Consider the following 23846-nt stretch of genomic DNA (forward strand, 5'->3'; position numbering starts at 1 on the left):
GCAGCGTGCGTACGCTTCCTGTTTTCGCTTGTGTTGCTCCTACCAATCGTGTGACTTTTTCCACATTTTTTGGGTTTGCCCAGCAATCAAACATTATTGGAAATAAGTACTCCAGGTGATTGCTAAGGTCACGAAGACTCGTGTTCCTTATGCTCCTAAATATGGTCTGCTGGGGCTGGTGGAACAACTGTCAATGCTCAGAGCCAGTAAAATACTCATATCCCTGCTATTGTACTATGCTCTTAAGGCCATTACGATGAACAGGAAACAATCGTCTCTCAGATTCTGGAAAAGCCTAGTGAATGCCAGTTCACCCCTGTATAAAGCCACCTACTCAGGTAGGGGTTGTCCACAAAAAATTGAAAAGCTAAGGACCTGTTGGCTAGATGACAATACCACAGCAACTGATGCAGTAACCAATTCCTAGATTAACACGATGGGCCAGATTCATAAAGCACTTACGCCAACGTATCTACTGATGCGCCGCATAAGTGAACGGATGCGCTGTTGTATCTATGCGCCTGATTCTCAAAGCTAGATACACCTGAATTGTGGCTTCATCCGACCGACATAAGTTTCCTACGCCGTCGGAGCCTGGGCGCATATTTACGCTGGCCGCAAGGGGCGCTTCCGTTGATTTACGCGTTGAATATGCAAATGACCGAGATACGCCGATTCACGAACGTACTTGCGCCCGTCGCTGTAATCTACGCCGTTTACGTAAGGCGTACATCCGGCGTAAAGTTATTCCACCTATAGGAGGCGCAGGCCATGCAAAGGTATGGACGATCGAATTTTACGTCGTTTACGTAGGACTATGTGAATAGGGCTGGGCGTAGCTTACGTCACGTCGTATGCAGTGATTCGAGGTATCTTATGGAGTATTTTAGACGTGATTCTGAGCATGCGCACTTGGATGCGTCCATGGTACGGCGCATGCGCCGTTCGTTCGGACCATCATTTGCATGGGGTCACAGTTCATTTTAATAGATCACACCCACTACCTTCCTACTTTGAATTAGGCGGGCTTACGCCGGCCAATTTACGTTACGCTGGCGCAACAAAGGGAGCAAGTGCTTTGTGAATACTGCTCTTGCCTCTCAGAGTTACATCGGCGTAGCGCATATGAGATGCTCTACGCCGGCACAAAGATGCGCCGAGCTACCTGAATCTGGCCCTATATCTCTAGTCTGTTAGTATATTGACCCAACTATTCTCATGTTGCATTATTCTGTTGGTACCAATTTGAGCACAGATTCTCCTGAACTGAACCTCTCCCCACATTGGGGTTATAGTATAAGTTTGTTTATGATGTATGTTGTGCCCTGTTGCGGTATGTTGCCGCATAAGAAGAACTGCCCATGCGTGGGCAAAGGTTTTGTCCCTGCGTGGGCTAATTTTGTATGTTAATGAAAATTTATAAAAAAGATTTAACAAAAAAAAAAAGGACCAAATTTAATTCCAAATATTGTGACAAACAATTACAACTACATAAAACTCTCCATGCCTCTTATTAAATACCTTGGACTGTCTATTTTTCAAAAAGTGGTATTTGTACTGTCCTGACATTTTAAGGCCTCAAGGAATGAGATAGGCCATCAGTACAACAGAATTGATCAAACATATCAATTGTTCATATACTGTATACAATAGTTTGTAGACTTTCACATGTGCTAAATATTAAACACTGATTTGAGTTATTTTTACCAAAGAAATGTAGCAGACTACATTTGGGTCTTAATTTACAAAATTGTAAACCAGAATATATATTTTTCAAGTTTTGATGTTTTTTTTTTTTTTTATTATTCATATATCAAAAAAAAAGTTGTAATTTAATACCACCAAAAGAAAGCTCTATTTGTATGAAACTAATTATATAAATTTTGTTTGGGTACAACGTTGCATGACCAAGCAAAAGCTAGTTTAATTGGCGCAGTGCTGAATAGCAAAAAATGCTAGGAGGTCAAGTAATAAACAAGGAGACAAAATTTAAACAAAAAAAAAATTTGTTTTCTTTTTCATTTTCTGAATTACAGATTTCCACCAAGATTTCTGATGGAAAAGGGAAGAAAAAAGGGGAGAAAAGGGGAATAAAGGAAAAAGAACTTACCTGAAGCCAAAGTACAGGATTTGCAGATGATTAGCAAAATGAATGCCAGAAACTGCAGATTTATATTCCCCATATTTCTAACGGTTTCCAGAGTTCTGCAGAAACTTGGAAAATATAAGCACAATCAAAACATGCAATTCAAAATAATTGAAAACACTAGTAACTAAAAACTAGGAACCCCAATGCAAAATATAAATAAAACAAGGAAACACCTCTGTTTTTAAATGATCCCAGGAAACAGCCACCCCTACTTTGCATACAGGACATGTCACATTTTTTAATGGTTAAATAGATTTGAACAATTATCATATGTTCACTATTTAAATATTTGATTTGCTTCATTTGGAGCATTGCAACATACCAGAACAACAGTTTACACCCTAATGGCAAACATTAAAGCGTATTTCCAGTATATTTCCACTTTTGCAGCCAAATTCCACATAATGATCCAATACAAAAGATGTACAAGCTAAGACTTAACCCATGTGTGGTTCAGTGGATATGCGCATGGGCGTCCGCTGAACTTTTTTCAGGGGGGGGCATTTTTAAGGTCATCCATGCTCGGTCCCTTTTTGACAATGTCATGAAGGGGAGGGGCTTAGTCATTATCACATAAAGCGCAGGCATGCAAAGGTTTGAGAAACCTAATGCAACTATCAAGCAACTAGCAATTTTGAACAACAATATCATAAAAAATGAAGGGCCCCCCCAAGCTGGCTGTACTGTATATCTCCCCTGATCGCCCCCCTCCCCCTCTGTCAGCTGGAGCTAGAAGAGAGCGGCTCTAATTGGATTCGTCGTGCCGCCGCCTTGCTTCCTGCCCGCTGTTTATCTCCCCGAGGATCATGGCACTGGTTTCTAGGGAGGGCAAGCGCCCTCCCTTGCCCTATGGAGCGGACACCCATGGATATGCGGTTGGCTAAAGAATATATACCAGAGTGTGGTTTTAAAGTGGGTTCACTCAGAACAGAGAGGTGGTGTACCACAAGATGTCCTGTTCTATCTAATCTATATGTTATATAGTGATATATTTTTTGGGCAAGGTATGTCTTTTTGCTGATGACACAAAGGTGTGTAATAGAGTTGACATCCCTGGAGGAGTCTGTAATAGGAAACAGTATTTGGCAAATTGGCATTGCTGGAAGATTGGTCAAAGCAGTGGAAACTGCAGTTCAATGTTTCTAAATGTAAAATAATGCACCTAGAGAAAAAGATTGCCCTGAAAGAGTACAACATTGGGGTACAGTGTTGACCATCACTACAGAGGAAAAATATTTGGGGGTACTTATTTCAGATGATTGAAAAATGAGCAAACAATGTGACCAGGAAGTGGTAAAGGTAAATAGAATTCTATGATGCATAATTAGAGGGATCACCAGCAGGAGGAAGGAGGTCCTGATTCTTCTATATATATCTTTATATCATTAGAGGGATCACCAGCAGGAAGCAGAAGATGCATTAAGGTGAAAAAAACACGAAGCTTTACAACCCCTTTAAGGCCCTAAAGACGATCCGAAAATTATAATTGGATCGTTAGTACAGAGCTTTCGAGAGCTAATCACGACAATTTATCCGATATTATTTGATCGGACAAGCACAGAAATGTTCCTCGTACGATACCAGATCGTGCGATTTTCGTTTAGTCAGTACAGTTGTAGTCCGAAAACACATTACAAAAACACTACAACACGACATCACTTCCAATTTTTCTGTGGTACGAGAATTTTCGTAACCTCTTCAATTTCTACTTGCGACTAGTAAGGAAAAAAAGTAACGCGATCAGTCGTCCGATTTTCGGATCGTGTGTACAGGCCATTAATTCTGTTCTATAGTATGAGATGATGTAACGGCTTTGAGTGAAGAAAAAGAGCTTGGAATCAGGTAAGTGAAAGAGGATACCCCCCCCCCGCACACACACACACACACGCAAGTATGGACTGTTTCTTTCTTTTTTTTTTTTTTAAGTTTTATTAACCACTTACCCCCCGGACCATATTGCTGCCCAAAGACCAGAGTACTTTTTGCGATTCGGGACTGCGTCGCTTTAACAGACAATTGCGCGGTCGTGCGACGTGGCTCCCAAACAAAATTGGCGTCCTTTTTTTCCCACAAATAGAGCTTTCTTTTGGTGGTATTTGATCACCTCTGCGTTTTTTATTTTTTGCGCTATAAACAAAAATAGAACGACAATTTTGAAAAAAATGAATATTTTTTACTTTTTGCTGTAATAAATATCCCCCAAAAATATATAAAAAAAAAAAATTTCCTCAGTTTAGGCCGATACGTATTCTTCTACATATTTTTCATAAAAAAAATCGCAATAAGCGTTTATTGATTGGTTTGCGCAAAAGTTATAGCGTTTACAAAATAGGGGGTATTTTTATGGCATTTTTATTAATATTTTTTTTTACTAGTAATGGCGGCGATCAGCGATTTTTTTTCGGTATTGCGACATTATGGCGGACACTTTGGAAATTTTTTACACATTTTTGGGACCATTGGCATTTTTATAGCGATCAGTGCTATAAAAATGCATTGGATTACTATAAAAATGCCACTGGCAGTGAAGGGGTTAACACTAGGGGGCGGGGAAGGGGTTAAGTATGCCTGAGTGTGTTCTTACTGTGGGGGGGGGGGTGGCCTCACTAGGGGAAACACTGATCCTCGGTTCATACATTGTATGAACCGAAGATCAGCATTTCCCCTGCTGACAGGAACGAGAGCTGTGTGTTTACACACACAGCTCCCGTTCCCCGCTCTGTACCGAGCGATCGTGTGTGCCCGGCGGCGATCGCGCCCGCCGGGCACACGCACGGGAGTCGGGGGCGAGCGGGGGGCGCGCGCCTCCGGCGGCGCGCGCCCCTAGTGGCGGCAGAGAGACAGGACGTCATATTACGTGCTCTCGCCTAGGAGAGCCACCTTGTGGACGTATTTTGGCGGTGCGTGGTCGGCAAGTGGTTAATGAACTAAGCATATACAGAATCCATTCATAAAACAGTGAGGTGTGTGATACATCAAACCAGCGGTTATACAGACAGCCCTAGGCAATGGCCGCAAAACTAGAGACTCCCCTAGTGACCCCTATTCCCATTGTGACCTTCCCCCCTCAGGGGTTGACTACTGTGGTGATACACATGGATCGTCACTATTTTAATTTGTATTTTTGTTTGTATCTTATTGTCTGTGTTAATAAAATATATATTCTCCTTTACACTTGTTTATTGTACCGCAATAGTCCAACTGCCCTAACCCCCCCTTTTTGTTTGGTTTTTGGTTCGGGGTCCAAAATCCAATCCCTATTCAATGTCTTTAACATACACATAATGTCTTATTAAAAAATAATGATTTTATTTCGATATATTGTGTATGTTGAATACATCTACAGTATCTCACAAAAGTGAGAACACCCCTCACATTTTTTGTAAATATTTTATTCTATCTTTTTATGTGACAACACTGAAGAAATTACACTTTGCTACAATAAAAAGTAGTGAGTGCACAGATTGTATAACAGTGTAAATTTGCTGTCCCCTCAAAATAACTCAACACTCAATGGAGTTCACCAGAGCTTCACAGGTTGTCACTGAAATCCTCTTCCACTCCTCCCCATGATGACATCACGGAGCTGATGGATGTTAGAGACCTTGCGCTCCTCCACCTTTCATTTAAGGATGCCCCACAGATACTCAATAGGGTTTAGGTCTGGAGACATGCTTGGCCGGTCCATCACCTTTACCCTCAGCTTTTTTAACAAGGCAGAGGTGGTCTTGGAGGTGTGTTTGGGGTCATTATGTTGGAATACTGCCCTGCGGCCAAAGTCTCTGAAGGGAGGGGATCATGCTGTGCTTCAGTATGTCACAGTACATGTTGGCATTCATGGTTCCCTCAATGAACTGTAGCTCCCCAGTGCCGCAGCACTCATGCAGCCCCAGACCATGACACTCCCACCACCATGCTTGACTGTAGGCAAGGCACACTTGTCTTTATACTCCTGACCTGGTTGCTGCCACACACGCTTGACACCATCTGAACCAATTAAGTTTATCTTGGTCTCATCAGACCACAGGACATGGTTCCAGTAATCCGTGTCCAACGTCTGCTTGTCTTCAAGAAACTGTTTGCGGGCTTTCTTATGCATCATCTTTAGAAGAGGCTTCTTTTAGGGACAATAGCCATGTAGACCAATTTGATGCAGTGTGCGGTGTATGGTCTGAGCACAGACAGGCTGACCCCCCACCACTTCAACCTCTGCAGCAATGCTGGCAGCACTCATATGTCTATTTCCCCAAAGACAACCTCTGGATATGACGATGAGCACGTGCACTCAATTTCTTTGGTCGACCATAACAAGGCCTGTTCTGAGTGGTAACAACAAAGCCTGGGGAATGCCCAGGGAAAAACCAAGCCTACTTACCGACCAGCTCGCAGAACAACCAATTAACCTGTCTAACAGTATGCGTTAAAAACGGGTTTTGTCCGCACGCATTTGCAAACACATGCGTGAGCCACAGAACCACGCCAAGGCACCCTGGAATCTGTGGTCCTAACACTAAACTGTGAGTGTCCCCACAATGGAGACACATGCATTCTGATGGATAGATGAGGGCAGGTGGACTGAAGGGGAGCCACCCCTCCTTAAAGGTACAGGAGCACACCAAACACCCAGCATATAGCACAATGGCTGCAAAGGTGTTGGTGCGCTGCTGGACCAATACACGCACCACAGGTGAAACATAAATGTTTCCACCACCCCCATCTATAGCTGGCCATCACAGTCAGTAGCATTGGAAGACTAAAATAGGTAACAACAAAGTCTGGGGAATGCCCAGGGAAAAACCAAGCCTACTTACCGACCAGCTCGCAGAACAACCAATTAACCTGTCTAACAGTAAGTTCTGAGTGGAACCTGTCTTGTTAAACCACTGTATCGTCTTGGCCACTGTGCTGCAGCTCAGTTTCAGGATGTTGGCAATCTTCTTATAGCCTAGGCCATCTTTATGTAGAGAAACAATTCTTTTTTTCAGATCCTCAGAGAGTTCTTTGCCATGAGCTGCCACGTTGAACTTCCAGTGACCAGTATGAGAGCAATCACACCAAATTTAACACACCTGCTCCCCATTCACATTGAGACCTTGTAACACCAACGAGTCACATGACACCGGGGAGGGAAAATGGCTAACTGGTCCCAATTAGGAAATTTTCACTTAGGGGTGTACTCACTTTTATTGCCAGCGGTTTAGACATTATTGGCTGTGTGTTGAGTTATTTTGAGGGGACATCAAGTTATACAAGCTGTACACTCACTACTTTACATTGTAGCAAAGTGTAATTTCTTCATTGTTGTCACATGAAAAGATATAATAACATACTGAATTTACAAAAACGTGAAGGGTGTACTCACTTTTGTGAGATACTGTATGTAGAAGTCCAAGTAATTCCTAACCTGTTCAAGAATGTCACTTTTCTTTCAGTAAACCTTCCCTGCAAGGCGCAGGACAGGTTTACAGCACAGCTCAGTATAGTGTAAAAAGCAGAGAAGGTCAGGACTCACATGTACAGAAGATGCAGGCTGCCATAATTCCTCTGAGAACTTCAGTCTTCCCTCAGGGAGAGCTGTGTGCAGGGCAGGAAGCAGTGCTCTGGGGTGCACTGTGATGATCACTTCCTGCTCCGCCCACCTGTACTGGGAGCTGTGAAAGGCCCAACTCAGCCATAAAAACGAGTACAGAGGAAAGACAGTTTTCAGTTGTAAGCTGTTTTTGTGGCAACAGGAAGCATAGGATGGTGGGATCTGGTAACTACTAACTCTTGTGAGGACTGCAGCCACCAGCTGTGGAGTAAACAGGCAGGAATTATCCCATGCTGCCTCTGTAGTCCCGGATAAAGCATCCCTGATAGCAGGTGGTGGAGTGATATTCAGCTGTCAGGGATGCTGTAGCCGGGACTACAGAGACAGTATCAGAAAATGTGGCTGCCTGCTTGCTCACTCCGCTGCCAGTGGCTGCAGTTCTGACAGGAATTGTACATTCCGCTGATAAATAGCCACACTGGCAGCGCTATTAGCAGGTAGGGATGAGCCGAACACCCCCCGGTTCGGTTCACAGCAGAACATGATAGGTTAATATGCAAGTTATTGTCATAAAAAGTGTTTGGGGACCTGGGTCCTGCCCCAGGGGACATGTATCAATGCAATTATTAATGAATTGTTGGGTCCCGACAATACAAATAAAAGTCATTGAAAACAAATTGCATGGCTTCCCCCCTTAGTCCATTACCAGGCCCTTTGGGTCTGGTATGAATATTAAGGGAAACCCCAAACCAAAAAAAAGGGGGTCCCCCCCCCCCAAATCAGGCCCTTCAGGTCTGGTATGGCTATTAAGGGGAACCCTGTGCCATTTGTTTTTTAAATGGCGTAAGGGGTCCCCCTCAAAATCCATACCAGACCCTTATCCGAGCATGGTTATTAAAATTACTGCTCCTGAAAAAATTGCAATTTTTTAAAAAAATTTGCATTGATACATGTTCCTTGGGGCAGGACCCAGGTCCCCAAACAGTTTTTATGACAATAACTTGCATATTAACCTTTAAAATTAGCACTTTTGATTTCTCCTATAGACTTTTAAAGGGTGTTCCGTGGCTTTCGAACTTGCCGCGAACACCACAAAATGTTTGAATTTGCCCCAATCAGCCAATGTTCGAGTCGAACATAAAGCTCATCCCTATTAGCAGGGGTGAAAAAAAACTGGCGTGTGCCTGGGCATGAGGGTGTGCCTAGGCACACCCGGCACACCCCCTGCACACACCTATGCTATATGTATATTTTTATCCAGTTATAGTCACGATTCATATGTCTTTCATAACACTGATTGGCATCTTAAAACAATTCTTCTAATTCAAATTTGTTCTACATCAAAAACATGTATTTTTACCTTATCATTGGGTCAGTAAATACTAAAATCATAATTGTATCTGTGACCTGGAACATAATATATCATTTGAGTGACTTATAATCAAACATCTGTATTTTCAACATAATACTGACTGCACAAAATTCAATTCTCTTCATAACATGTTTTACAATTAACTTTGAACAGACTCAATGAATATTTAGAGATGGTTTAGCTGTAACCACAATTCCTAACACAATGGGTTTTGTTAGACTAGGGCAGTGGTTCTCAACCTGGGAGTCTAATGATGATTTGCCAGGGGTCACCAAATCCCAGGCTGTTCCTGAACCCCACGCCTCTTTACCAGCGTTTTCGCTGCCGCCCAACGGGGCTGTTCCTGGAGCCCGCAACCGCCCACTCAGCCTCTTCAGCTGCCCATTCAGTTCACGGCATGGATGGGGGGGGGGGGAGACTAGAGGTCAGCTGACTGGTGAGGAATGTGAAGTGGAAGGGGCTGAAGGAGACCCAATCTCCTGATTTTGGGATAGGGTTAAAAAACAATTAGGATAGAGAGATAAAAGAGAGTGGTACATCCTAAATTTTGGAGTGGAAGGGGTTAGGGGAGCAAATTACTTACCACGCTACAATAATTTTTTTTTCTGTTAGGGGTCCCTGCAAATTCGGAAATTTTATCAAGGGGTCACGACACTAGAAAGGTTGAGAACCATTGGACTAGGGTGATTTCTATGTGATAACAGTCTTGTCACGTATATGTGTAACTTTTTTTATGTTTGGTTTATCCTTTAATCTACCCAACAAGGACAGGTAAATATCTTTGGTTTCGTGAATATTGTTCAGGCATTTCTGTTTCAACACAAGGCTTATCAATTTTATAATGGTTGATCCATTGAAACTTGGAAAACATATGAAGTCACAAAGACCTTTAGTTCATCTGTCTTGAGGCCTAACTGAATTTTACACCTCCGCCAGAAGGATTAGAAAATGTATTATTTCTTCATCATAATCAGAACAACAGTCTGGAGGAAAGAAGGGAAAGGGGAGACATGGCTGAAACCTTTAACTACATCAAGGGGGCAGGATTTTCCTTATGAAACCAAAATCAAGAAAACAGGGACATGACCTCAAACTAACTGGAGGGAAGTTCAAAATTCATCTTAGAAAATATTATTTTACTGAAAGTTGATGCTTGGAATAAACTTCCAGCATATTTAGTGAGTCAATCAACAGTAAGTGGTTTTAAACATGCCTGGGACAAACATAGGTCTATACCAAAAATGTAATGAAAAAATAAAATAAAAAAATAAACCCACCCCCCCAAAAAACATGATAAAATACAAAACGTATAAAAAACAAAACAAAAAGGCAGACTTGATGGACCACTTGGTCTTTTTTTATTGCCGTCACTTTTTTATTTTTCTATGTTTCAAATTGGCATAACACCTACTTTATATTCTTACATGCTTCTGTTCACACAACAAAACTGCATTTTTTTATTAAACTTTTAATTTATATACAGTTATTTAAACATTAAACGTTAGAGTGTAAGCAAAACTGTTTTAACCTTTTTATAATGATAGTATTAAGTGCAGATACTTTTTTTTTTTAATTGAACACATATAGAATTAGAGTTGGTATACTCTAAAATGTATTTCCACTTTTTCAGACAAATTGGGATAACAACTACTTTATATTTGTCATAAGTTTCCTTTTGTATTATAATGAATTTTATGAATAATAACGTGTAGATACATGTTTGGAAAATACAAGACATATAAAGTTAGAGTTTGTATGCTGTACCTTACCATATAACTGTGTACAACCAAATATACTGTAGGTTGTTTTAAAGAAAAACAAACAACTATAAAAACAGTACTGTGAGGGCATGATATTTGTTAACATATAAAAGGATTACCAATAAAAAGAGTCACTTTCACTATATTGAGTGAATACCATTATTAAATTCAGACCTGTGATGGAAAGTCATGCACAGACACGAAAAGGACAGGGTAGGATATTATCCTTGTGAGTCTCATGATGGGGGGGTCTGATGTTCACAAGAAGTTAGACCAGAAATACCAGTCACTTTATTTAAATGGTTGAATAGGTTTCAAAAATGTATTATTGTATGTACTCAATATTCAACTATTATATGTGCCTCATATGCAGTATTGCCAAATACCAGAACAGTTCACACATTATTGCCCAACTTCAAACTGCATTTCCTCTTTTGCAGCCAAATTAGGACATTCTTTCTTGTTCAGGACCTTGTCAGAAAATGCTTTGTCTACTATTTCTTTTAATTCTAAGCTGAATTGAGATAAGGAATCGTTATTAAAGCGGTGGTTCCCCCTTAAAAACAACTTTTTTTTATTCCACTGACCCCCCACATTACAATCGAATTAAGGCTCTTATTTTTTTTTTGCTGCTGTACATACCTTGATACAGCATCTTCACCCGTGCATCCGGGTTGCGAGTCCCGCGGGAGTGGGCTTTCCTCACATGTGTTTGATTGACATTTTTCCCAAAAACGAGCTCCCCCCTGTCGCGTAAGCCGCGTCACGGTTGGCGAAAGGAGCCGAACGGCGAGTTGGCGCTATACTGCGCATGCGCATCGCCGTTCGGCTCCTTTCGCCAATCGTGACGCGGCTTACGCGACGGGGGGAGAGCTCGTTTTTGGGAAAAATGTCAATCAAACACATGTGAGGAACGCCCACTCCCGCGGGACTCGCAACCCGGATGCACGGGTGAAGATGCTGTATCAAGGTATGTACAGCAGCAAAAAAAAAATAAGAGCCTTAATTCGATTGTAATGTGGGGGGCCAGTGGAATAAAAAAAAGTTGTTTTTAAGGGGGAACCACCGCTTTAAGGTGAAGATAAGTAGACTAAACTGAGAGGAGTCACATGGATTCTTTAATAATAATAAAAAAAAAAAAATAGAAAAAGATGTAATAAAAAAATATATTTTTTTAAAGTAGTATTATTATTTTACATACTGTTACTAGTCAGTCTCCCGGATCAACACCACACCTGCTATATGATAATACTGTATTGCACTGGTGGCAGTATGTAAAAAAATTGTGACAAAAAAATTACAACTTCAAAAAACTTGCCATGCCACTTAATACCTAGGACTGTCTAGGACCCCATTTGAGGGATATTTGTACTATTCTGGTATTTTCAGGCCTCAAGAAATTAGATAGGTTATCAGTACATCAGGATTGATCCCATTATTATATATATACCATAGTTTGCAAACTTTATAACTTTCCTACAGGTTAAATAATAAACACTGATTTGGGTTATTTTCACCAAAGAAATGTAGCAGAATCTTAATCAGTGGCCCCCCAGTTTGGGTCAGTCAGTGCACTTACCTCAACCATGTGCGGCTTCCCTGGCTCTCCTCTGCAGGCATCACAAGTGGGCATCTCCTTCGCCTGTGTTATGTACGAACGTACCTGGTAATCAGAGCCTAGTTACAGCCCTGGCTCGCGAGTTAGGCTGGGTTCACACTACGATTTTCCCGTCCGTCAGCCGCATACGATTTATATGAAAAAACGCATGCGGCTGAAACGGACGTAAACATATGGAACCGCACAAATGTGCGTTTTCCATTGACTTTAATGTTAAAAAAAAAACGTATGCGTTTGCCATACGGTTTCAAAAACGGCCGCAAAACCATGGTTGAACACGGTTTTGCGTACTGTTAAAAAACGTTTTGCCAGCAAATCGTACGCACCCGGATGCATCTGAGTGCATACGATTTGCAATGCATTGTCTATGTATGCGTTTTCCCGTACGTTTTCAATACTGAAATCGTATGCGGCTGACGGACGGGAAAATTGTAGTGTGAACCCAGCCTTACTGAAGTGGGGACAGCAAGCTCAGGAGTGCAGGGAGGTAGGAGTGCCGGAGTGATGGTGATCCTTCAGGAATGGCTGGAACCTAGGTAGGTTGGAGCAGGAGCAGCGGATCAGTAACCAGAAGCTGGGAACACTGGTACAGCGGCAACAGGAGCTGATGAGGCAAGCCGGGTTAAGAAAAACAGGCAGAAGCGGAGTCAGACAGGCCGGGTCACAACAGGCAATCAGGTAGTGGATGCAAAGGCTGGTGCGTAGTCACAGGTTCGGGCAAAGGGTCTGGCAGCAGATAGGCAAATCAGATGAGCAAGGTCAAACACGCCAAAGGTCAAGGGTTGGAGAGGTTCGGGTAGTCAGGCAGAGCTGGGTCGGTACAGGGTAAACAGGAATGCAGGATGCAGGTATACAGCTGCAGATCAGACAGCACTGCATCAGTGCTGCTCGTGGTTTTTTAAAGGGGAAGTGGCGCCAAACCCATATTAGCGTGCACCCGTCATGCACGCGCCATTGGCGCATGCGCGTGTGCATTTGGCGTGCGCCGATGCGCAGACAAGGATAGCTGCTGCTGCCAAATTTGTGCAGCAGCATCAGTGCGCATGTGCGCGCGCTGTTGTCGGGCAACGGATCCCTGACAGCCTTCTAGGCAACTTCCGTTTCCTCCCTCTTCCTCAGCGGCCAATCAGAACACTTCTCCTTTTGGCCAATCGGGAAACGTGTCTCACACCCGCACTTCCTAATTGGCAGGGAGGTGTTTAAAGGTGTGTTAGAATAGTGAATATTAATTTGCTATTCTAACACACCTGGGTGGGCTCCAAGCGCAATGCTCTGCATCCAAAGCCCATCCTATTTTGAAGCCTATTAGAGCCTCTGGCTCTAATGAGATTCTTAAAAAAAAAACTGGCACTGTAATTCATGCGCCCAGCGTCCTGAAAGGGGCCGGACGCATGAATAGGGGGTGGCGGTGGTGATGGAAAGGGGAGACAGCCCCCGTGCGCCCTTAATGAATGGGCTGCCCCTGATTTTAAAACATGGTCCTCCAACCATACATTATGTTTGTTGGTACTTACTATTCTCTCCCTGCCTCTACAGGCAGGGGGCGAGAGAAGGAGGGGTCTCTCTCTAAAGGGATGCTTTTATTCCCCCCACTGTATAGCTTATATTTTCTTTTTCTTTTTTTCCTGTTTAAAGATTTTTATTGACATTTTTGGACGATAACAAAAAGATAAAAGACAATGACACATGAGAGTACAGAGCTGTGTCAATCTAGAGTAACAAAACTAACCTAAGTCATCCATACTGTAGTACAAGTACTAATAAAATCATCATTGTGAACGTTATACCAAACCTCAGGAATCAATAAGACATCCGTTCAGATCCCGCGAGTCTCGGCTCCCCAGACGCCCCTGAAGGGGTCACACTGCGTCCTGGAAGTCAAGGCCACAGAGCCCTCTCCAGTAATGTCCAGCTGTATACAACCTACACAGAAACAAGATTGTCTACAGCAGTGCAAACAGCAAACAGAGCATGTCACAAAACAACTCAGCAATCACAGCAAGACATCAGAACACCAAGAGAGGTGCGAGAAGAGAGAAAGAAAGAGAAACGTGGGATGGAGGAAAGGAGAAGAAGATCAGAGAAACGCTGTCAAAAATGGATTAAAGTGATCTCGCTTCCAGGCTGGACCCCAGGTAGGAGAGACACATTGCAGAAGGTAGCCCAGGGTTCCCATGTGGCTCTAAATTTTTCAGATTGGGGAGGCGCATGCGCGCAGCTTTCAAGATGGCCACCGGCGTCTGAAGCTCCGCTCCACCACGGCCTAACGCTGCTCACCGGAGCTGATTGAACGCCCCCACAGCTCTCTCACCGGGACCATCGGGTAGGGGAGGCACCCCCGAACCCGCGGATGTCATTACCGCCAGTCAGGAGGGACTTAACAGGCCAGATGGCGGCGTCTCCCGGCCCCCTCAGCTATGCCAAGATGGCGGCTCCACGAGGCCTGCTTGAAACGGAGCAGAAGGAGGACTCCATAGCTGACCAGGACCTTTCCTCCCCGCAATCTCCAGGTACTGGATTCCCCCCCTTAGCTGCAGCAGCCTCTCCTTCCTCCACCGAATCACTGCTGGGCAGGATGGGGTCTGTATTCCCCACTACCCCCATGCTAGATCCACATACAGGCCTGCTGCTTACTGTCAGTGAGGTGCAGGAGGAGGCCCCCGTCCCCACTGACTTTCCCTCTATGATGGCTGCTTTCTCTCAAATGCTGTCCAGGAGCCTGGCACTGAACGCAGCACAAATTACATCATCCATCCATGCAGACTTGCTGCAGTTGGGGATGAGGATGGACACTATAGAACAAAAGGCGGATCAGGCAGTGGCGCGTATCAATCAGAATTCCACTAGGTTACAAGAGGTACAGGACCAACTGGAGACGGCATTTGCTAAGATCGACGACCTCGAGAACCAATCAAGACGCTATAATTTTAGGGTACGGGGGCTCCCGGAATCGGACAAGGAGGTACAAGCGGCGGTGAAATCCCTGATTAAAAGCCTCATCCCGGATATCGCTGAGCACCGTCTTGAGCTTGACAGAGCACACAGAGCCTTACAATCCCCCCGATCGGATGGCCTGCCCAGGGATATCATTGTGAAACCGCACTACTATGCTGTCAAAGAGGAGGTGATGAGGAGAGCTAGGAGATCGGACAATCTCACTTTAAACGGCCACAATATCCAAATCTTTGCGGATCTGTCACCTTACACAGTGCAGAAGAGGCACACACTCAAACCGCTGCTGCAGGTCCTTATGGGAAAATAAATCACTTATAGATGGTCCTTCCCGCTACGAGTGAATTTTTCCTACAGAAACAAAAATTTTGGCTTCTCATCATTCCCAGAGGGGGAACGCCTGCTAATTCAATTAGGACTGATTGTTCTGGAACCGCCATCTTCACAGTCCGGCAGGGGGACACCTGGATCCACGAAGAGACCGCCGCCTGCAAGCCCGCTGCAGAAGACTTGGCTGACACAGAACCACAAGCGTTCCAAAGAGAACTCTTTCACATGAGAATCATCATCTGAAGTACTACCAGTCCTGACTGGTCTGGACCACTGAAGAACTATCCATCCCGTACTGGGATGGGGGGCCCCTGTTTTCCCCCCGGTCCCAACGATGGCTCTTGTGGGAACTGTTTTCCTATACCACGAACTGGTTGCCTTGTTGAGGCCTATCGGAACTCTGATAAGCAGTTTTTTCTTTTTTTTATGTTATAGGGACTGGGGCTTTTGTCTGGGATTCTGGGGGGGGTACGATTTCGGGAGCTCTGGGGCTCCTGGGGGGGCTATTTTCTTCAACGTGGTCGCTAGGGATTGTTTATCTACACACAACTAAGCCTTGCATAGGAGGCTAGGGGAAAGTCAAGGTCGCAGTTATGTCGAGCGAGGGAGGGGGGAATGGTTTTAGTTCTTTTAAGGCTAACGTACTACGGTAAAAGGGGTGGGTTTTACATGGCCCACTGGCTCCACAGGCTGGCACTTATTACTGGTTAAGTCACTGGATACCGGCCCTGTTTTCTTTTCTCCCTCCTCAGGGTAGTTTTTTGTTGGGGTCTCAGTTACATTGTGTGGGCCTTGGCCTGCACGGAAGGGGCGTTCAGTTTTTGGGTATCATAGGCTCCCGGTTAGCCCTAAGTGATAGTCTAGTGGTGACGAGGCTGTGGTGGACTCAGTGCACCTCCATTGGATCAGGATCACCTTTGGTGAAGCCAGATCCGTTACCGGTAGCCCGGTTTTAGGGTCATACCGGTGCCCTAAAGTTTTTGGGGTGGGGGCAGTTTCGCCCACTTCACCCCGGGGTGGGGGGGTCAGGGGACCCCCGGAATACGGTTAAGAAATGTTCGCTAAGTATGAGATTACATTTACTCTGCGGCAGCTATGTACTAATGTTGTTTTCTCTTCTCCCTTCTTTCTCTGTTTCACCTCTTTTACTTCCAACTTCTCCACATTTCTCTAGGAGTGCTCCTCGGTTCCAGGGTGGATTCCAGTCCCTCAACCCAGACCCAGGGCTCGCGACGCTACGAGAGCCCGAACTACGGGGGGAATACTCTCGACAGGACACAGGTAGGCTACATTGGTATAGTAGGGCTCCCAAACCTCTGATCCATGGCTGACACATGTCCCCCCCCACCAACACTCAAGATCATCTCCCATAACACTCAGGGCCTCAATTCTCCCGTTAAATGCAGGAAGCTCCTCCAGTCATACCACTCTATGCACGCAGACGTCCTTCTGCTGCAGGAGACGCATTTCCCGTCCACCTACAGACCCACGTTCCTCCACCACCGTTATCCCCAATTTTATCTGGCCTCGGCTGATACTAAAACGAAGGGGGTGGCCATATGTTTCGCCAGACACATCAACCTCTCCCTGATGGAATCGATAGTGGACCCGCTGGGCCACTATATCCTGGTCTCAGGCCATATCGACGGGGAACTATACACCTTCGTCTCCTATTACACCCCGAATAAGGGTCAAAGACCCTTCTTTGACTCACTATTACGCAAACTACAACCACACTTAAGGGGCACTGTCTTCCTGGGGGGAGACTCGAATACGACGTTTGACTTCTCACTGGATAAGACGGCAAACGGCACATCTAAACCTAAACGCCCCTCCAAACAGAGCTCCAATATAGCCAAGCTCCTCCACTCGGTAGGGTTAATAGATGTTTGGCGAGAAGTGAACCCACGCACAAAAGATTACACCCACTTTTCTGCCCCCCACAACTCCTGTGCCAGGATTGACCACATTTTCACCCACGCCACAACACTTCCGTTACTATGTAACGCCAGGATTGTAGACACCCCCCTGTCAGACCACTCTATGGTTACTCTGCTTACTAGGAGGCCAACAGGCTCTAGAAATCCGCCTTGCTGGCGCCTGAATGAGTCGCTACTAAGCGACCCGGTTCAATGTTCCTTGCTAGAAGAGGACATTAAGGAATATTTCCTTATCAATGCAACGTCTGAAGTCTCCCCTTCCACGGTCTGGGCGGCGCACAAAACGGTCATCAGGGGAAAACTGATACAGGTAGCAGCTAAACTTAAAAAGGAACATAGGGCTGACAATATCAGGCTTACAGAGACCTTTCACAAGCTGAAAAAAGCACACAAACGCCAACCCACGGCTGATTCACTTGCCCGACTGGACGAAGCTAGAGCCCTTCTTAACCTATCCCTCACAACTGCGGCCGAGATGCACCTCAGGTGGTCCGGGGCTAAGTTTTACTCCCAAACTGACAGGATAGGCTCCCGTCTGGCCACCAAACTGAGCCCCAAACAGCGGGCGCTTGCTTTCCCTAAAATACGGGTCCCCACAGGGGAGCTGACACAGAACCCAACCAAAATAATGGACTCATTCTTGCAATTTTATTTGGGGCTATACAAGCCTGCCCAAACGCCCCCTTCCCCGGCAGGGAAGGATTTTCTGGACGATCTCCCATTGCCGTCCCTGACTGGGGAACATAGGGACATCATGGAATCCCCTTTCACTCAAGAGGAAGTACTGTCCACAATTAAGGCCCTCGAGCTGGGCTCATCGCCGGGTCCGGATGGCTTCTCCACCGGATACTATAGGAAATTTGGACCATGCCTGGCCCCTCACCTGACGCGACTGTTCAACTCTCTCAGGGATGGAGCCCAACTGGGGACAGACCTAAACTCTGCCTATATCTCGGTCATCCTGAAACCAGATAAGGACCCTAGCGAGGTGTGTAATTACCGCCCCATTTCACTGATTAACAACGATATTAAAATCATGACAAAAATACTAGCGAACAGACTGTCCAGCTTCATAGCCTCATATGTACACAAAGACCAGGTGGGCTTCATCCCGGGGAGACAGGGAACAGACCAGATCAGACGGGCTATAGACATCGTCTCCCTTCTTCAATCACAGTGGGACGGAGGACCGTGGCAGGAGGGTTTCTTGTTATCTATAGACCTTCATAAGGCCTTTGACTCTATAGACTGGGCGTACTTGACGGGTGTTCTGAAAAGGTGGGGGTTTGGACCCAACTTCCTGAGCCTCATTGGGTCACTTTATTCCAGCCCCTCCGCCCAGGTGTGACTTATGGGCAGATACTCTGAATCCTTCCCAATTGGCAGAGGGACCAGACAGGGGTGCCCTCTCTCCCCGCTCCTGTTTGCGGTGGCCATCGAAACGCTGGCTGTGGCACTGAGGTCGAATCCTGACATCAAGGGGGTATTCTGTGGGCCAAGGGAACACAAATGTGCCCTGTATGCGGACGACCTCCTACTCTTTGTCACTTCCCCCCTTTTTTCCACGACAAATATACTCCAGACTCTACGGGTTTTCAGTGAGGTGTCTGGCCTGCGGGTTAATATGGGCAAATCTCTGGCTATTAATATCTCCGTTCCCCCGGACCTACTCAAACAGCTTTCAGATACCTTCGACTTCCAATGGGCTCCCTCACAAATTACGTACCTAGGCATCAAGCTCACACCCCATATCGAAGGCCTCTTTAAAGCGAACTACCCCCCGATGATCAGTAAGTGTAGAGGGGATATTGGGAGGTGGGCCAAATGTGGGCTGTCCTGGCTGGGCCGGGTGAACGCGGTAAAAATGTCTGCTATACCTATTCCGCGCTCTCCCGATCTCGGTACCGAAACATTTCCTTAATAAATTCAAAGCAGAGATTATCCGGTTTGTGTGGGGGAAAAAGGGGTATAGGTGTCCATCAGGCGTTCTCTATCATTTAAAAACACAGGGGGGTATGGGGCTTCCTAATTTGTGGGGATATTATCAAGCGGCCCAACTGACACAACTTTCGACGGTCTTCTTCCAGGGATCGAAACCTGACTGGCTTGCAATGGAGAGACAGGCCATCCCATCACATACCATTGATTATATCTTGGGGTGTGACTCCAAACGCAGACCAGCCATTTTAGCGCCCACGTTATCTCACTCCGTAGCCCTCTGTTCCAAACTATTCTCGCGTCCCGGTCTGATTTCCCCTCTGAAACCCCTCTCGCACATATTCCATAACCCAGACTTTCCTCCAGGGATGGATATCAAGGCGTTCCGGTGGTGTACGGATAAAGGCCTGTACAGGATAGGTCACTTTCTAGCCATGGAGGGCCCACTGTCACTATATCACTGCAAAAAACATCTGGATATGCCCACCGATGAATTTTTTAGGTTCTCCCAAATTTCCCACTATCTCCACACTATTTGGAAGGACAAGTCGGCCCCCCCCCCCAGGATAACGCCATATGAAAACTGGTGCGCAAACTCTAGGGATCAGGGTGGGATCTCGTTAATTTATAAGACCCTGATGTCTAAGTCTGATAAGCCTTCGTACGCTTTGGCCTGGGAGGAGGAACTGAACACATCATGGAGCACTGCAGTATGGCACCGAGCAACAGAGCGAGCATATAAAGGTATTCTCAATACATGTCTCATAGAAGCTAGTCTTAAACTAATGTTTAGGTGGTATTACGTCCCCTCCAGACTGGCAAGAATGTTCCCAGGGTCCTCTCCATTATGTTTTCGGGGATGCGAATTGGAAGGTAACATGTTACACACTTGGTGGTCCTGCCCCCGCATTAGATCCTTCTGGAAAAGAGTTTTCCGCACCATGGGCTCCTTGCTAGAGAAAAGGATACCTCCGCAGCCTAACACGGCACTCCTAAATCAGTGCATCCCAGGCCTACCTAAATACTCCAGGATTTTATCGTTTTTCATATTATTGGGGGCCAGGATGACCATAGCTAAAGCATGGAAGAAACCCGCAGTTTCTTTCCAGATGTTTAGGAGGAAAGTCTCCTGGATAATGACGCAAGAACAAATAGTAGCAAGGCGGGCGGACCAGACTGACAAATTCAGATCCATATGGGAACCCTGGGCTACCTTCTGCAACGTGTCTCTCCTGCCTGGGGTACCACCTGGAGGCGGGAACACTCCATCCTGATCTTCACTAGGCTTCTCTGTCACTTTCCTTTTTACCACGTTTTTCTATCTCTTTCCCTCTCTCCCCCTGTAGGCACCTCCCTTGGTGCTAGGTTCTGCTGTCGGGTAGGATATTAAGTTTCAGGATATGCCCCACTTTGAGGGGTTACCTCGGGAGCAGGCAGACTTCATCCCCTGAGGGGGCAGAGTGCGGCTGATCTATACCGGCCCGGGCCCCTGACCCTGGTACTCGGGACGCAGCGTGATCCCTTTTAGGGGCGTCTGGTGTGCCATGGGTTAAGGGACTTGGGCGGTACTAATGTATTAGAAGGAGCTTTGAAATGGCGCTCACACAACTGGCTTTAACATTGTGATCTGCTTGCTCTTGAGGAGTTCACTGATTACGTTTTGTAGGAATAGGGGAGTTTTTCTCCCGACATGAGTATGTTAGATGGAATTGACTCATTTTATACATGTAACAATGATAAATGACATGTTGTTATTTGGAAAAACTTTCAATAAAAACCTTTAAACATAATTTTTTCAGATTGGTCTGCACATTTAGCAAAGATTTGCTCTTGCGACATACTCCATGAGACTTCTCTCCTAAATACCAGGAAGGATACTGAAGGTCTCTTCCGCGACTTGGCTAAGGTTATTTTGGCCCCTAATAAAATGAAAAATGATAGGCTCTGGGATTGTTTAGAAAAGCCAATGAATACAATGGTTCAAAAGCGCTACACTAGGCTGAGGAGGTACCACTGTCCCCAGCAAGGAACCAATGGTACGAAAAACCCTCCTCCAGAAGTATCTAATGCGGGGACATGACCACCAAGTGTGGAACAGGGAACCCTCCAGCTCGCATCCCCTAAAACATAGTGGAGAGGTCCCTGGAAACATTATTGCCAGCCTGAAAGGAACATAATACCACCTAAGCATAATTTTAAGACTTGCTTCTATGAGACAAATATTGAGAATACCTTTATACGCCCGATTTGATGAGCGATACCACACCACAGTGTTCCATGAGGCGTTCGTGTCCTTCTCCCAGGCCCATGCATAAGATGGCTTATCCGTCTTAGACATCAGAGCTGTATATATCAAGGAGATTTCACCCCTCCGATCCATTGTATTCGAACAACAGTGTTCGTAGGGAGTTATAGTTGGGGGCACTGACTTATCCGTCCAAATAGAATGTAGAAAGTGGGAAATTTGGGAAAATTCATCATCGGGCATGTCAAGTTTTTTCCTGCAGTGTGAAAGGAAAAGCGTGCCCGTTGGGGAGAGAAAGTGTCCTATCCTGTATAGGCCTCTATCCATCCACCACCAAAATGCCTTGATATCCAACCCTGGGGGGAAGTCAGGATTATGAAATAAATGTGTTTGGGGCTTCAGGGGGGAAATCAGGGTGCGTAGGGAAGATAGTTTGGAGCAAAGGGCAACAGAGTGGGAGAGTGTGGGAGACAATATGGCTGGTCTGTGTTTGGGGTCACACCCCAGAAGGTAATCAATGGTATTTAAAGGGATAGCTTGTCATTCCATTGCGAGCCAATCAGGTTTCTGCCCCCTAGAGAAGACCGTCGAAAGTTGTGCCAGTTGTGCAGCTTGATAGTAGCCCCATAGGTTAGGAAGCCCCAGACCTCCCTGTGTTTTTAGGCAAAACAGTATACCCGAGGGACATCTATATCCTTTTTCCCCCAGACAAATCGAACAATCTCTGATTCGAATTTGCTGAGGAATTGTTTCTTTACTGGTATTGGGAGAGCGCAGAATAAATACAGAAGACGTGCGAGAAGGGTCCTTTTAACCGCATATATTCTGCCCAACCAGTACAAACCACACTTGGACCAATGTTCAATGTCTCCTTTACATCTAAGGATCATAGGGGGGAAGTTCGCTTTGAATAGGTCGTTGGCATCAGGCGTTAGTTTGATTCCTAGGTATGGAATCTGCGAGGGAGCCCAAGTGAAGGTGAAATTACCGGAGAGTTGTTTAAGCAGATCCGGGGGGACGGAGATATTCATAGCTAATGATTTGCCCAAATTAACTTGCAATCCGGAAATCTCACTGAAAACCTGTAGTGTCTTAGGTATAATTGGGGTGGAAGTTAGGGGAGAGGTGACAGAGCAGGAGGTCGTCAGCGTATAGCGCGCATTTGTGTTCTTGTGGCCCTATAGCCTATATTTTCACTCGCAACTTGGGTTCTCTTCTTTTTTTTCAAATTTGCAAACATCCTACTGGTGATCTTATGACTGTCAGTATGTACCCATTTCCTTTACTATTGTTGTAATTTCCAATTTAAAACTTTATGCCGCCTATGTCGTGGTTTTTCACATTATTTACTATTTGATGATTCAAGCAAGGCCAATTGTAGGCCTTCTTTGTGTATGTTTATGTTGACCCTTTTAACCTTTGTAAAACACTTTAATAAAATCTATTGAAACTGAAATGTAGCAGAATACAAGTTGGCCTAAATTTATGAAGAAAGATTATTTATTTGCAACATTTTATAACAAATGGAAAAACAAAAAAGAAAGAAAGAAAAACTGCAATGAAATCACAGTCTATTCAATCCGAGAGCTGTGATTACCATGTAAACAATAGATACAAAAAACAAACAGTGAAAAAATATAAATCGCGCTACCTCTAAACCATGTGCAACAAATATTTGAATCACAAAACACACAAAACTATGTGATATATATTGATATAAATCATAAACTATGTGGTGTATGATGGTATATATAAATCACTAATATACCAAAAAACAAGAGAGGTTTATATCTACTAGAGGGCACTAAATAGCACTCTCAAGTCCCTCAATAACAGTGAAACAGTGATAAATGAACATCAATTTTTTTTTTAGATCATATCATTAGATCAATAAATATTAACCAAAAATAAAAATATGTATAGACATATAAATAAAAAAAAATTGTAGCAATAAAGTCCATAAATGTTTAACACATGAAATGCCAAACGCCCGTGTTCTGTGCCAAATTCCA

At 44.9% G+C, this 23846-nt stretch overlaps 1 protein-coding gene across 1 annotated transcript in view; it reads right to left on the bottom strand.

Moving 5' to 3' along the window:
• Positions 1–2308, bottom strand: part of LOC120936132 (uromodulin-like) — a 90357-nt gene extending 88049 nt beyond the window's left edge. Inside the window, exon 1 of the mRNA XM_040348261.1 lies at positions 2111–2308. Within this exon, the coding sequence (XP_040204195.1) occupies positions 2111–2183 (73 nt within the window). The 5' untranslated portion in view covers positions 2184–2308. The remainder of the gene's footprint in view (positions 1–2110) is intronic.
• Positions 2309–23846: the final 21538 nt, after the last annotated feature.

Source organism: Rana temporaria, chromosome 4, assembly GCF_905171775.1.
Source record: "Rana temporaria chromosome 4, aRanTem1.1, whole genome shotgun sequence".
Lineage (NCBI taxonomy): Eukaryota > Metazoa > Chordata > Amphibia > Anura > Ranidae > Rana > Rana temporaria.